The sequence below is a fragment of the Rhododendron vialii genome, chromosome 8a (genome assembly GCF_030253575.1).
Source record: "Rhododendron vialii isolate Sample 1 chromosome 8a, ASM3025357v1".
NCBI classification, from domain to species: Eukaryota; Viridiplantae; Streptophyta; class Magnoliopsida; order Ericales; family Ericaceae; genus Rhododendron; species Rhododendron vialii.
In genome coordinates, this window is record NC_080564.1 from 20547172 (window position 1) to 20563686 (window position 16515).

At 39.2% G+C, this 16515-nt stretch overlaps 2 protein-coding genes across 2 annotated transcripts; both read right to left on the bottom strand.

The window, feature by feature from the left end:
- Positions 1-4528: 4528 nt before the first annotated feature.
- LOC131298131 (E3 ubiquitin-protein ligase CIP8-like) lies at positions 4529-5924 on the bottom strand. Its single transcript, XM_058323439.1, has one exon. It carries the CDS (start codon positions 5711-5713, stop codon positions 4703-4705), a length of 1011 nt encoding a protein of 336 aa, XP_058179422.1. The 5' UTR covers positions 5714-5924; the 3' UTR covers positions 4529-4702.
- A 1446-nt stretch (positions 5925-7370) lies between these two features.
- Positions 7371-8378, bottom strand: LOC131297965 (uncharacterized). The gene is made up of 2 exons (XM_058323196.1): positions 7708-8378; positions 7371-7618 (listed from the first exon to the last, which is right to left on the bottom strand). The coding sequence occupies exons 1-2, from the start codon at positions 8326-8328 to the stop codon at positions 7379-7381; spliced, it is 861 nt and encodes a 286-aa protein (XP_058179179.1). The 5' UTR covers positions 8329-8378; the 3' UTR covers positions 7371-7378.
- Positions 8379-16515: the final 8137 nt, after the last annotated feature.

Sequence of the window (16515 nt, forward strand, 5' to 3'; positions counted from 1 at the left end):
AAAGTAGGAATAGATCCACAAGTGCTGAAAATTGGAAAATATAAAACTATTGGAGATCAACTTACACACAAAAAGATGACTGAAGAAACTAGTGAGATGCTGACTTCGTTGCTTGATAACATCCATGGGAATTGGCTGGACCTAATTTCTTTTACCACAGGTGCATGGTATATTGTGGTTTGCATAGTGACGCGTGGTCGTTAATTGCTACCTGAAGTTTTCACAGGGAAAAGGAGAGAGGATATCGAAAACTTCATCAACGAAGGAGTATACCAAGTAGATAGACTGAAAGAGAATGGATTGATTACAAATGTAAAATATGATGATGAGGCAAGGCACTTTCAAGCTTTTTGCTGAATATAGATTCATGAGATTTTTGTCTGAGAAAAGGCTTGCATCGATCCTACCAGAGTTGGTTATTTTAGATAGGCATAGAGCGAGAGCACACTGCTAACTGGTGTGTCCACTCAGTGCCAATATATTTATCATTCATAATTACTGATGTGATCAAAAGCTGTTAGTCTAGATGACACTGTAGGTGTTAAAGTAAAGTTGGGTGACAATTTCTGGATTCATCATCTGGTGCAAACTGATAAACGACTTGTTTTTACCTTGTAGTTATGGTAGCCAAATATGGACTTCATAAAAGACCATGGTTTGTCCTGTCAATTTTATTTTGTTTCTACACTTGTAAGTTCATGCTAGTGTTAGTGTTTTTGTTTTTGTTTTTGCTTTTATTGTGGCAAGGGGATATGATTGTAGGCTTTACGAAAGGTGGTTCTAGACAAGTAGAAAATTATACCTGTTAACTATGTGGGTATGTCATGTTAACTCGGTGTCATTTCCTACAATGTCTGCTTCATGTACTGTTTGGCAAGAAGCTGTTGTGTACAGCTCCTATCAGCCTCAAAACATTTACTTGTCCACCCTACAATTATACGTGAGGAAGTGCTTAATGTTTTGCTTGTATACACCGTTTATGTTTTGCACTTATGCATGTTATTTTGACGAACGGCAAAAGGGAGGTGCATACGTTCGTTAAGATTGCAATTCCTGATTGATATGGAGCTTTTCAGATAGCTTCTTCGTGATATGTGAGTCAATGTGACCTGCACAGGTTATGGCGAGGCTGAAAGAGAGACTAGGAATTCAGAAGGAGAAAAATCTACCAAACGTTGATTACTGGTAATTATTCTTCTCTCGCCCCCCCACACCCGCCCCCCCCCCCCCCCCCCCCCCCCCCCAATCTTAAAGGAATACCAATGTTCTTGCTCTATCACTTTAAGAGGTCTTCCAGTATAGCATTTTATTGGCTCGAGATGACCATCTGCTTTCAGTTAACTTGTTCTCCTATTGGACGTATTATTCTGGTTCATTTAACTTTCCATCTAGTCGTGCCGTAAATTTAGATGGATGATTCATTTGTGCTCTTAATTATCAGTGTTCAGAAAATCTCTCTCAACAGTTTCTTGTTATGCAAATGCATGATATCAAGGGCATTAAAGAACTTCATGTGTCTTTCTATTGTATGGAACTTCATGCATCTTTCTTGGATATCATGGCATGTACTCCAACAAAAATTCTTGAAACCCTACAATCTTAAATCTTCTAGTTTATCTCTTACCGCAAGATATTTACAGAAAAAACCTAGTCCTCTCGCCAAATAGATTTGTATCTTTAACTTGGGACGATATAACTATTTTAACTTTTCCAAAAGATTCTCCACAAACTTTTAAGTTTTTCTAGTTTTGCATTTTTTAGATGTTTTATAGATGCCGACGACCCGCCTTATGGGAATTCAGTGATAGTGTTTGCAAAGTGTGAATATCTATCAACGAAAGATAGAGCTGGTAGCTTCTTACCAAGAGCGAGTGTTTTTTAGTTAATGATCTCTTTGTGGTCTGAGGGAGCATGTCTTGAAATTGCTCACTTGCACGACATGTAATAAATGATTTTTCCAGAGTTAAGAATCCTGTGTGTGTTTATTTATAAATTGCTTTTTTTTTCAACGGCTTTATTTGTAAATTGCTTACTTGGCAGAACATTAGCTCAAAATTAGTTCTTGTTACAGAACAGGAAATTTAAGCATACACCAACCAAAAAAGTAAGGGTGCAAGCTCGTAAACTGTGGGGTCCACACGATTATGAGTATTCTGAATATTCTTTTGTCGTGTACATAGGTAGAACTGCCCTGGTAGTGGATCATCAAAGAACGTCGGGTATGAAGCTTACTGAAGAGAGGAAAAAGAAAACGACTTTCATATGATCAATAACAGTTCTGCTAAGATAGAAATCATGGAATCCATTCATAACTAAAGTTGTACTGAACTCCTCAATGAACTCTATCTCAATATTCCCGAAGACAGTGCCCGTGAGCAAATCATCTTCCATCTTGTTCTGAGAAGAATAGGTTTTCCACGGGTCTAAGAATCACGAATACGGACACGGATACGACATGACACAACATGTACACGGGAAGGCATTATCCCTCTAAAATGTAGGACACGGAAAAGTTGGAAATACATTCAAGGATATGTATCCAGGTAAAATATTATGCACATCCCCACCCACCCACCCACATTTACTTACATGGTCACAAATCCTATTTTAAGCTTCCACACGAAAAACAATGTCAAGAATAACGGAAATGATACAACAGGCCAGAAAGTCAAGTTCCTATTTTAGATATATAAATACGAAAAAACAAATTTTATATGCATTCAAAGAAATAATAAATGAAACTGTTCAGTAAGATCTCAACATATCTGCTAAAAAACTAAAACAAATTCGAATTTCATGCCAGACTTTTTGAAAGTGGTATTCAAGAGGAAAGGTGCAATCAATGAATATATCAGTGAATCGCTCAGAGTATCTCTTGCTAGCTCAGTTCGTGAGTGACGTTCTGGCGTTAGGTACACCAGCCCATCCTGGTTCCAATTCCTGCTATGTGTGCATAGCTACAAAGTTCGGAGGGGATAAAGTGTATCAAAATTTACATCCTCCAGTCTTTGTATTATGAATTTCTCTCACTTATTTTCAATCTGCGCCAAAGAAATATGGTGAAAGAAGTGACATGAAGACCTTCCTGATTGTAAAAGCTTTTTGCTTTACGCTCGGGGGTCTGACCTTGGTGGAAGGAGTGCAATTTTGTTCACCCTCCTTAAAAGAGGGCGAACATTATCCTCCCTCTTATTGGTTGAAATGGTGTGGATCCCACCACAAAGTGATGTCATGCTTACCATGTGTGATAGTAAGTATGACATCACTTTGTGGTGGAATCCACACCATTTCAACCAACATAAAAGAGGGTAAATATTACCCTCTTAAGTGGAGGATGAACAAAACTCAACTCTGGTGGAAGGTTTTGGTTTTATGAGATTAAATCTACCATACCCAAAAATGTACAATCCCCGCCAAAAAATTCAAGGGACTGCAGAAGCACGGATACCGACACATAATATGGATACTACATGATACACATCCGAATACATTATTACTTCAAAATGTAACTTGCGTTTGGGATATGTTCAATGTCTTCTGTATATATATCTTACCGTAAGTTTACGTTCCAATATAAATATAAATCATAGATATGATACAACAATTTATGAAGAATCTAAATTGACATGGAACTCGAGAAACACTTTAAAAATAAGGCATAAAAATTGAGCAACTATAACAGTTGCATCCAAGTCAGTTGAGAACGAAAATCCAAAAATTGGGTGGAGACAAATGGAAACTTCCAATGCAGCCTATACCATAAACATGGTGAGACATGAAAGAATCTCACCCAAGGACTAATGGTGGAACTTAACAAGATTCAATATGCTTTTGAGATGCTGAAAAATATGGATGTAAACATACAAGAGGGAATTAAGACATTTTACGGAAAAATATGGATGTAACATACCAGAGGGAATTAAGGCATTTTACTCATGAAAAAAATAACAATTGGATTACCTCAATTAAGCATTTACGCTGCTCTTGATCACAATGATCTTGTTCCACCTGCTAGGAAAAAATTATCACATGTCCGTTTCGTTATTACAACCTTATTTTTTTATGTCAAAGACCAGAAGCTATGCGCAAATTCTCATTGGATCTCTGAATTACAAAATCAAGTCACCCTACTCAACTGTCATAACAGGAGGTTTTGAACAACCTTAATTTGGGTGTTCAAGACACTGCTGACTGCCCCTGTCCCTGACCATTCACAATCATAATCATGTTCATCTTGAACATGCCATCCATGTTTTATACACTGAAATACAATTGTGTAAGGCCTTCTAACTTCTAAGCGGTCAGGACTTTTCTCCAAACCATTACCATCTTCTGCGATTGCAATAATGGGAAAACAAAAGAAAGGCTACAATGCCCTTAATCCTAACACCAAGAGGAAATCAATTGGGAAAAAAAATTCTCCACATAGGAACTATTGTTATTGATCTGAACAGATTCCATTGCACAACCATATCAAGCAATTTCAGATCATGGAAATGAATCATATGGAAGATCTCACAAGGCAAACTAGCAACACAAATTCTTAAAATCTCAAAATTATAACGTTCAAAATCTTTAACGCCATCGGCATCCTCAAATCAAATGGGGAAACGAGCGTATCCAAATATCAGAATCTACTACCTACAAGGAAAACAACCTAATCAAAATGAAACCTGATATCAGAATGCTTCACTGGACACGACTAGCTCTCTCTTTGGGTCCTCCTCCGCTCATACGCAGGATCATCCGTTGGCAATTCATAACGACAAACCGGGCAAGTGTTTCGAATCCCCAACCAGGGCATAATGCAATCCCCATGGTAATGGTGTGAACAAGGCAGCTGCTTCGCTTGTCCCCCAAACTCTATCTCATCCTTACAAATTGCACAAAGTGCATTACCATCGTCAACCACCACCAATGGAAGATCATAAACGATGGCTTTCGAAGCGGGCAGCCTTCCCACCAAAACATGCTCCGCCTCCGTGAACTGAGCAAACAATGTTTCGTACTCCGCTGTGTAGTAATACTCACCACCATCATGTTCTCCATCCACGTTTGTATCAAAATTACGAGCATTCAACAAGACTTCCCACTCTGAATTCCGCCTCTCTGCTGCGCCCACATCATCTCGAGACGGGACTAGGGTCGGAACCGACGCATCCAGATCCTCGTCCACGTCCTCGTCGAAAAACATGCTCAACGCTTCTCTCTCGTCATCCACCTCTTCCCACTCGAAATCGAACCTTCCGGGACTAATCTCCTGCAACTGCAACGTGTCCCAACAAAGGGCAAGACTTGGATCCTCGTCACAAGCATAATCTTCTAACCCACCATCATCAAACCCTAACCCTGAACCCAGATCAACTATGCCGACATGGGTAGGACCCGTATCGTCGTCCGCTTCGATGAACCCGAGACTCGGGTCCGGATACGGGAAACCCGAGTCCCCCCCGATCGACAATTGCTCGACGCCTTGACGGAGCAAGTCGATGATGAGGTTTTCGGAGTCGAGGAGGTCGACGGCGGAGATGGAATCCGGGTCCGAAAGATTGGAGACAACACGTGCGGGGGAGGTGATTCGGGGGCGGCCCAGTGAGAAGGAGAGATCGGACGGCGAAAAGTCGCGATCTGGGTCGAAGGGGAAGGAGTCTAGGGGCACGACGACGTCGTCTTGGTCGTCGTCGGGGAGGTGAAGGTAGGAGACCTCCGCCATTGATGATGCGCAAGAGTTACAGCGAAGGGCGTCTTTCTTATCTTTTCTTTTGTTTTCTAAACTTCAAGGTTTTCTGAACTTCTAGGAAAGGTTTGATCGAAAAAACAAAAAAACCCTTCAACGAAAGGTATTCAATCTGCTTTTCTGGTGTGGAAGTGAGCGAGGGCCCGATCGCGTGCGTCGGTAAGGATGGGGGAAGCTTTCTACTACTCCCTCTGTTGCTCAGTTAGAGTCCAATATTTTATTTTGGATTGTTCCTTAGTAAGTGTTCAATTTATAAAGTTAGCAGATAAAAATTAGTTTATTGTCTATTTTATCCCTAAAAATATATTCTATTTTGAAAAGTTCGTGAGTAAAAGTGTAATGATGATGGATAAGTAAGAAAAGTGGAGGAAAAAATTAATGTGAAATGTATAATGATTATGGGGGTGTTTGGGAGCCTACTTTTTGGGTTTTTGACTTTTTAGATTATGGCCAGAATGTATTTTGAGTATGGTAGAGTGTTTGGGAGATTTGTGCAGAATGTATTTTGAACTTGTAGTAGTGTTTGGTAGGTGATTGTTGAGAATGAATTATGGGTTGCATTTTTACCATATTGCCCTTTGTCTTCTTATAACAGGTCACTTTCGTTTTTTTGTTAAAATTTTTTTTTTACTTTATTATTGAATATTTTTTATGAGCTGTTTATTGAAGTCTATTATTCTAAAGTAATGTTTTATGTTTGCTTCTTCTTCTTCTTTTTCCCAGATATGTTGTTTGCCTATCGGCGTTATATTATTGTGGTAAAATAATTATTTTTGATATGTAATTTTTTTCCATTTTTTAATTTAAGGAAGACATTCGGTATTTTTATTTTGGTATTTTAGACATAAAAAAATAAGACCAATGTTACAAGTAACACTTTATTTTAACGACAAACACATAACATAAATATGAAGAACAATAAAACAAACACAAACACTTTATTAATATTACAAGTCGGAAGCCAAAAAAATAAAAAAACACACACGCAAACCACACCTACAAGCAGAATAAAAAAAAAAAAGCATAGCGAAAAAAAAAAAACACACAGGTTCAACAACATTACACAACTTCCAAAGTGTCGAGGTGACCTAACGTATATTGTTTTCCACAATGAAATCTCGCATAGATGCCCTTACAGTGTCCATGTTACGATCATCACGTTGGACCCTACTGCCATGGTTGCCGTTAGGTGCTGTAGTTTCTACTCCTCGATCTGAAGGCAAGAAATTTGGTCGCCTATCATAGAAACCAAAAGGAATGTCAGGAAAGTTGTTTCTTCTTATAAAATTATGAATCGCCATCGTTGCGGACACAAGAGCTACTTGTGTTGTCATTGTGAAGCCAACAGGCATGTCACAAATCAGAGGCCAACGAGCTTTCCAAACGCCATATGTCCTTTCAATGGTGCACCGAAGAGAGGAGTGTATTTTGTTAAATCTTTCAAAGTTCGTCCTTGGTGCGCCTCCGTCACGCCATTCAGGAGGGTGATATCTACAACCTTTGTATGGTGCTAGATAACCACGAGTGTTTGGGTACCCGGCATCTACCAAATAAAATTGATCTGTAGTGATTGTCCAATACGTTAGTTGTAAAATTTTAGTACAATTACGGTGTAATATAAGTAAAGGAGAAATCGCAGGACTAAACTCCTTGTGGTGTTGGAAAATTTAACGCAGGATTCCTTATACAATCATAAAAAATTCTTGTGTCGTGCGCACTTCCTTCCCATCCCGATAACACGAACGTGAAGCACATATCAAAGTCACATGCGGCCATAATGTTTTGTGTTGGATATTCTTTCCGACCAATCCATTTCTGTATAGGGTCGCCCGTAGGTGGGTGGGCTTTTATGTGAGTGCCATCAATAGCCCCAATGCAGTCCTACATATAGAAAATTGAATGGTTAAAAGCCCCAAAGCTACGAATTGGCTGGATACTCATAAAACGAATAAATCAATTACAAAAAATACCTTGAAATGTGGATAATATCTTGGATTGTTAGCTATTTTGCTATGCACTCCTTGTTGAGGCCATGGTCTAACCCAATTGATAGCCATGGCATTAAGGGCGTTTAGCACATTATGAAACTGCCTTGATATAGTCTCCCCCGAATGTTGAAAACGTTCTTGGGCATTTCTATTATTAGCTCGTTGGCCCATTATCCAGAGAAAGATAGCTACTTGCTCAGCAACCGAGATTCGCTCGGATACTTGCAACCCATAATTATGCTCAAGTTGGTAAACAAGTGAAAAGAAATTCATCTTACTCATACGAAATGATTGATACATACGCTTTGGGTTTCCCTCTTCTAGCTCGGTGACCCAAGCTTGACCAGTTAAGGCGGAGGTACGGCACGGTTCCTTGCACATGTACGTATCATGGTGGATGTTACATATCCCAACAGCAGCTCGTCTCATTCTTGCATTTGCCCGACGAGGCGTAGGATGACTCGACCCTTCCCCGGTATCGTATGGATCTCCATCGTATGGATCTCCATCATATGGATCTCCGCCATACGGATCGTCGTTGTCCCAATTTTCTTCATCGTAAAGATCATGATTGTAATCATCCGGATTTGTATAATTTGCCATACGGATTTGTAGGGGTAAACATGCACAGTGGTAGAATATGGGCGGTTTTGTTGCAAATGAAGCTTTGTTTCATGTTTTAAAAAACACAGCCAAGTGTATGGGTATTTATACACATTCTTTGTTATTGTTTTGTAAAGCAAACCCCCCTAGCCAAGTTGCCGACAGATTTTCAAAAGTATTGGCACTATTCAAATTTTGTTGGGAACTAAAAATCAGTATTCACATTTGGAGCTATTTCATGCATTGTTGGACTTTTTTTCCATAAATGTAACTTGTCCTTCATGCATTATTGTCCTCCCCCATTTGCCAAACAAATACACAGCCAAAGTGTCAGGAAAGTTGGGAATTCATAATCTGCAAGGACTCGTGAAGTGCATTATTGCCCGCTTGAAAGCGAGAAAGCTTTGAATTATTGGGCTCCATCTGACTGCTGGAAGCTTTGAATTATTGCCCACAACCTTTCACTTTGCATTTAGAGATTGCAATAGTTATATAGAGATGGGAATTTATGGAAGGAAAAGAGAAAAAGGGAAACATAGTAGAAGTAGTTTTTTTCGTCCCTTTTCTTGTCCCCAACACCGAAGATCCAAACACAGCCTAGCTGATGAAAAAATCACATGAAAATTAGCCTATCACAATCTCCTACAAAGAAATCAAGCCAATTCAAAGTCAAGCCCAGAAAATAGTGAGCTACGGGCACAATTACCAAATATTCAACCTTTGGTTCACCGCTGGATTCGAACCTACAGCAACAGACTGTCTTTTAAAAGGTATAGGCTCAAACCAACCAAAGAATCCAAACGGCTGTCATTAATAGCATATGGACTTTTAGTTGATACGCCCAGTAGAATAGGCACATAAATCTCTCCAAATACTAATTGCTTATCCACACCAAAAAAACAAACAGGCAAATGTGTCTAAAAAGTAAAAGTTAAGTGTATCGTTATACTTTCGCTCTCTCTATAACTCGTGGGGCGTCAGAAAAGGGAAGAGAAAATAATTAAGAACAAAATATGTGGAAAAAAAATGAAGCAAATTCTTTTTGTTTACTGTTTTTAGTGTTCCATTTTGTCATTTACACTTCACTTCTATCTCAGATCAAACAAGATGAGGGAAAGACTTTTAAACTTTCCATCCTCCCTCCTTTTTCTATTCTATTCCCCTGTTCCAAACAAACCCTTTGCTTGATTAGAAAAAGAAGAGACTAATGAATAAACGTCCATTTCAACTAAAAAAGTAAACATGTAGAGTCTAAGGAAACTTCACTTCAGAGAGAGAGAGGAAATGGTTGCTGCAATTTAATGATCAATGCGGCAATACGAGTCGTTTTTGAAGAGAAGAAAAAGAATTAACACAGGCAATGACAATACACAAGTTATAACAAACTGCCTAAACAGACGAAAAAGCCATCGTTTTTGTTCGTATGGCATACCAAACTTCGAATCAATTCGACTTCCAGTGCAGTAGCTTATCTGAGCCACAAATCATTCAACTTTTGTCAAGCTTGCAAACACCTTCAAACTCATGGCAACATTTTTTCTATTTTGCGTGGAACCTCAAAAATTAACCATTTAACTCCAAAAACAAACATCAATAACTCCAAATGGTACCATTAACTCCAAATACTACCATTAGTTCAGTAGTCCACCAGACACAAGGATCATCAGTCTAAAAGTACTACAATCACAGTCATACAAACACAGTCATACAAGTCTAATAAAGTCTCATCGAAAACCACACAAATAAAAAACAGGCAAGTCTAGTAAACACCGCTTGAAAGAGGGCAAGACATGAACTGAGGTCGCCAGCCAGAAACTTACCGATTGTTGAACCAATTGCCACCACCCATTTTCTGCAACTCAGCTGCTTCCACCCTTTGCAATTCTTGGGTTATGAAGTGGTACCTCCTAATTTCGTCTGGGCAAGTCATGAAAAGCGTTCGGGTCCTCGCATCTCTGAAAAGGTTATGGGCTTTTGCCCACAACGTTAGATCTGTGTCAAACTCAGGAAGTAGCAATAGCTTCTCACCGCATTCTTTTATCGTTGGAATGTCAGAGGCAGCACGGTGGACGGAGGAGGGAGAACTTGCGCTGCCAGTTGAGTCGCATATTTGTTGCATGCAAGCTTCAAGTCTTGAGCCCATGGTACCCTTTTTGCCTTTGCCTTTCTTCGTAGCCGATCCATCAACACGCCTCTTCTTGGAGACATCTTCCAGTGGGTGCACCAATTCTTGAACCTCATCATCATTATCCAACAATGCATCAATGTCATCCACCTCCAAATTTATAGTACACTCTTTCGGGGCAGCTGGAATTGAGCCTGAACTAGGTGTGTGCATATGCTCACCAGTAGCTGTGTTGCTACCAAAAAGGATGCGCATTTCCTCCCCAAGTGGCAAAGGCTTTTCCTTGAACTTGATACAATCAAGATGGCGCTGCAAATAAACATATCATTTAGGGAAATGATTTAAAAATAACCTCTGTATTTTGGCGAAAGAAAAACAAATTTATAAGGCACAATACAGTGCTTGAAAGAAATTGGGAGGAAGGAATACCATCAGCTTCAGATCCCACCACTCCTTTAATGCTGTAATAGCACCCGTGTCTGGATCCCTACCTAGTCCGGTTTCACCTAAAACTAAGTGTTGCCATAGCTGCCACTCCTTTTTCAAAACACCCCATTGATTCTTCAGTTGGCTTCTGTCATAATCCTTTCTCCTTCGTTCATTAAACTTCTTCAGAACATTGGCCCACCCAATCTTGGTAAGTTGGGTTCCTTCTTTGTATCCAGCACCTCCCAACTCTTCCACACATGCTTGGATGAAGCACTCTTTGGACTGTGCATCCCAAACTGCTTTCGTAGCTGCAGTTGCCACTTTTTTTTCCTCTCGAAGATGTTGTTTGAGTGGAAGACATGTCTACAGTAGTGGAAAAACATAATTATACGTTCTGATTAAAAGGAAAGTACAACTGTCCACCAATCGAAACGTCCAACCAAATGATTCCTTCAATGACCACCAATGACAAAAAGAAGTTCAATTGGAAGCAACCTATGTGAATATTACATATCTGTACGCGTGTATTACTTCTTTCATCTACTATTTCATCATAGTATTGCAGGTAGACAACATTCATATACTATCATCGCAAATAATTGCCTTAACACAATTCCAGGTAACGAAAATGGTATTCAGGTTCAACACATAGGTCATAAGTACGACTAAACAAGCCAACATTTATACTCCGAATTAAATTAACTACAATAAGTTTCTGCTACATCTTGCCAATTCCCAATACAACATAATAATGACAAAAAGTTGGGAAATTACAAAATAACATGGGCATCATTACTTGGCTAACACATAGCCATACTAGAATCTGAATTTAATAACATCTCCCATCTTCATTTGAACATGATGACCCCCATCGCGATAACGAGGCATGTGGCCAAAAACTTTGTCAACATCTTTGAATACTCCAATTGTTGTCGAATCATCATAACCTCTTTCTCAAGTGCTACAACTTCATCAATGACCTTGGTAGCACAGACATTGGAAGCACAGACATTGGTATATTCAGTCGATCCCCAACCGCCAATTTGACTACTGCTTGTCCATTCCACAGGGAGGCACCAGTCAAAGAACCCACACCGAGTTGCCCTCTCCTTACGACATATAAAATACAATTCTCCTTTCGACTTCTCACTCTTTTCAACAACCTTAATTTCAGCCCTTATCCCACAATAACAATTTCTTGGCTTATACAGAAGTTTGGGGGTGTTGGTAACCCCTTTCTTGGTCTCACTCTCCGCTCGGTAATAACTACTGCTCGATGACATTTGCCTTTAACAAACAGGTATATTACTACAGATTAGTGCAAAATAATTACTATAGATTTTCTTTTTTAAGAACTGAACGCAGGGTAGAATTTTTTTCAACAAAATCTGCAAACATTAACCAGTACCGTAAACCCTAAATGTTGATGAAGAACTAAAACAGTAGGATATTCTTTCATCTTCTTCTTCCCCTAAAGAATAAACTGGGGATGCTTTGGTAACTAATAACTGTAATTTACTTTGCTGTTGAGACTGGAACTCAGATATAAAATTTGCTGCTCCAACAGTTAGAATCAACTGTAGGCATTGAGAGTGGGTTTGGAAGGATTCGTCTTAGTGGACATAACCCAACCTCAAAGCTCATTCCTGTTTGTATTTTTTTTCTTTTTCGGCCTGTTTAATTGGGGGTTTAAGATTAGATCTTGCTGACGGATATTAGCTACTATTATGAACATTAACGGATATACCATGCAATATCTAAAACAAAAGGGGAATTATGAACATCCTAATACAAGCAAAGATCTGTTTGGGCTATTGCCTAATCAAAGAATAATTCCTTGTCAAAACAAATTATACTAGTTGCATTCTACTCTTGACGGAAAACTGAACAGTTGCATTTTAAAAAACCAAGAATTAATGTTTGGAACTAATGAAATCACAAAACAGTAGTACAAAAGAAGTTTTGACAAAGAGAACTGCTGCTGATGCCCAGGTCACTTATCTTGTTCAATCACAAGAGGGTGATCTACTTTTGGTGGAAAGGTTTTGGCTAAAACTTGATTGTGAAACCTAGAAAACTTGGAGATTCATGGTTTTTAAGTTGCTACACTCCACTGGGGAGACAGGCACTACATGGTTACCAATTAAGAGATTAGGCAGTCAAGCCTTATTTCTGGGCGACAATCATTCTGTTTGTGTTTCAACATTAGAGTTTCCCGAGTGCCTACCCAACTGCATATACTACACGGCACAATATCACATCGATGTTCCACCATACGTTTGTCAGGGGATCGATAAGGACTCGGGCATGGAGGGATTATAAAACCCAATACTCAAAATCGGAACAGGAGAGAATGATACTCTGTGATTATAAAACCGGAACAGGGATTATAAAACCCTTGTCAAATCGAAACAGGGATTATAAAACTCAATACTCTGTAAAATCAGAACAGGAGAGAGAGAGGACCCAATACTCTGTAAAATCGAAAAAAAATAAAACCCTTGTCAAATCTCTCTCTCACTTGCTCTAATCTAACAGATCTTTATAACAACCTACACACAGAAACCCTAACCTCAAGCCGAAAAACAATCCTTAGCCGAAGAACAAGAAGAATACCTGAAGATTGGGTACAAAAAGTTAATGAAAGGTGTGGTGTAGATCTGCTCCGGCTACCTAACCGTGTACGACGACGACCGTTCTTCTCGTTTCTCCTCTCTGCTCTTCTTTCTCTGGTCTCTCTCTCTCTTCTCTCTCTTCTCTGGGTGACCTACGGTTGTGTGGTGAGCAGATGAGATGGGAGTGGATAAGGAGGGGCAAATTTGGTAAAATGAGGGAGTATTATGGGTATATTCGTAATAGACACTCAAAATCCGAAAATGAGAATCCAAAAAACTCCTCAAACCCAGATTTTGGTTTTTGGCTCCTAAACCCAAAATCCAAAAACCTATTCTCCCAAAATCCATTCTCAACTTCAGTTGCCAAACACTCAAAATCTGAAAATGAGAATCCAAAAATCCAAAAATTTGCTTGCCAAACACCCCCTATATCTTTTTAATAAATTGAAATTACGAAACAGAACATTTAAAAAGGGACGGAGTGAGTATTATTTTTTATTTTTATTTTTAGGTTCAAATTGGCTAAAGTTCACTAATAACAACCCTTTAGGTTTTCACTGTTTCAAAGTTCCATTCCATCTATGAGAAATGACTCCCATTTTTTTTTTAAGATCAATGAATTTTAATGGTAATAAGAAAAGTATAATGTGCTATCACCGTTACAATAATTAAGGCATGCCAGCAACGAGCAAAGGCCAAACAAGGGCCTAAGAAATAAAACACAAAGTATTGACTCGCAAAACACAAAATACACAAAGAACTATGTTATCGCCAAAATATAAAGGCTAACAAAAAACGTAGGGATGTGTTTGGGCTAAATTAGCTCAACCTTTGGCAAAATAATTGTGTACGGGCGTGCCAGAAAAGAATAGATTTTATATTTTTCAGATTGACTCAAAATAGCTAATTTAATCAGGCAATTGTGATTATCCGTTTGATTACCTCAATTAAGAAAATTTTTCTAAAGGTATCAATCAATAATAGATTGACGCTCTTCAATTAGAAAAGATAACCGAATATAAACAAGCTTGAATTCAATCAAAAGCAAGTTTATATATGATTACTCTTAAAATTTCGACAAGAATAAAACAGAAATATTGGCACACTTGAATTGAATCGAAAGCAAGCGTATATGCGACTACTCTTTGGCAAGAAAAAGACAGAAAGATATAAGATAACTTGAATTTAATCAAAAGTAGGTTTACATTCAAATAAGTCTTCAAACTTGCAAAATATTAAGCTATTACTAAATTATTCTAAGTCCTAAACTACTCTAGATCTCTGAGCAACCATTTTGTACAGAATGTCAGATGATGAATTTTTGGCAGGGTGCTTTTCTCTTTGATTGCCTCTTCTATATATAGACGATGGGTCCGTTGCCCAAGTCTTCATTCAAATTTGATTCAAGCTGCCCTTAATTCCCTCCAAAAACGGTTGCAAAGGCCTTCGAACTGCTGTTTGACTTGGTCTTCTCAGAAAACTCTTATCCTTCCACGTTTGTTGATGTAGATCGTGGCTAACTTCTGAATAGTGAGCTTCTGCTTTTGTGCAACATGAATTAGTGCTTCAAAATAATTTACCCAAATGATTCACAGTAAGCATAAACCGATGTCCCTTATGAAACGGGCCTCTAATGGCACCGTTCGATGGTTTTAAGAGTTAATCAACAGTTACGCTTAATTATCATCTACTTCCTCCGTCCCAAATTCTTTGTCTGGTCCGCAAAACGGAGTGTTAAAAATAAATCAATTTTTTCAAGAAAAAATTCAAACTTTTTTCACAAATTAAAAATACTCATTGATATCTTGTAAGTTGTTAAAAAACTTTTACTCCATTTTTTCTTGCAAAAATTGTATTATTTTTAACACTCCGTTTTGCGGACCGGACAAAAAATTTGGAACAGAGGGAGTAAATACCTATCATTCTATGACCAAACGTGGTCGTTTACAATCTAAACGATACCTTATAGTACTAAAATAACATCGTAATTAAACCCTTCGATTCTCTATATCTTAGGCCTAATTACAACGTGTTTTGATTGGATCATGCACTGTTTAGTGTCATGTGTAGTTTTCTTATTGGGTGGTATATTTTAAGATGTAAACAGGACGCTAACGACAAGCAAATGTCAACAAAAGGCCTAAAGAACAGAGCACAGTGCGAGAAGTGTGAAATTATGCGTGCGCCCACACAAAAACATAACATAAGCAAATATAACCAAAAAAAAAACTAATGCATCTAATTAGAAACTCAGCCGTAAGGAGGCCGCCGCCTTCAAAATTCGGAAACACCGTGAAGTCTCCGCCAAACAACTTGTCTGCATTGAGCTTCTCCTAGCCTTCCAGTCATGCCCGATAACCACTCACCCATGACCAAAACCAACATGAAAACTAAAAAAACCCAAATTAAGAACTTAGCCACGCACAATAGGCCCGATCGGATCTGATGGGGAAGGGGAGGACGTGGAGGGGAGTTGGATCTAAACAGAAGATAAGAGAGGAAAAAGATGAGACCTATCGGACGAGAAGGGGAAATCGAAAAAAGGGGGGCCAATCGGAGAGATTTATCGAGCCGATCGAACCGATCGAACAGGGAAAGAGGCGATCGGAGGGGCGAGCCGATCGGCTGGGTGTTTGAGAAAGATAGGTCTTGCCGCTCGACGAGGAAGGAAGGGACGAAGGGGGAAGTCAAGCTAGCAAGGAGATAAGCGTGCATGGCTGAAACCTAGAGGACACTGTATCATCGGAGCAAGAGGATAACAGAGATACAAAATGGCGGAGAGGCAGCAAAGAGGCGAGGCGGTATCAGAGGTCACTAGAACTCCGATCGGCGGAGCAATCGACAGAGTGGACTAAGGAGATGCCTATTTTTGGAAAGGATGGAGCGGATCTACATGCGGTGGGGATGGGTGTGGCAGGGGAGGAGGTGGTAGCCTTCGCCCACCTTGAAACACTTAGCTTAGCTTGTACGTTGTCTAGAGAGAGAGAGAGCTACCTTTTTTTAATTGTACGACTCGCC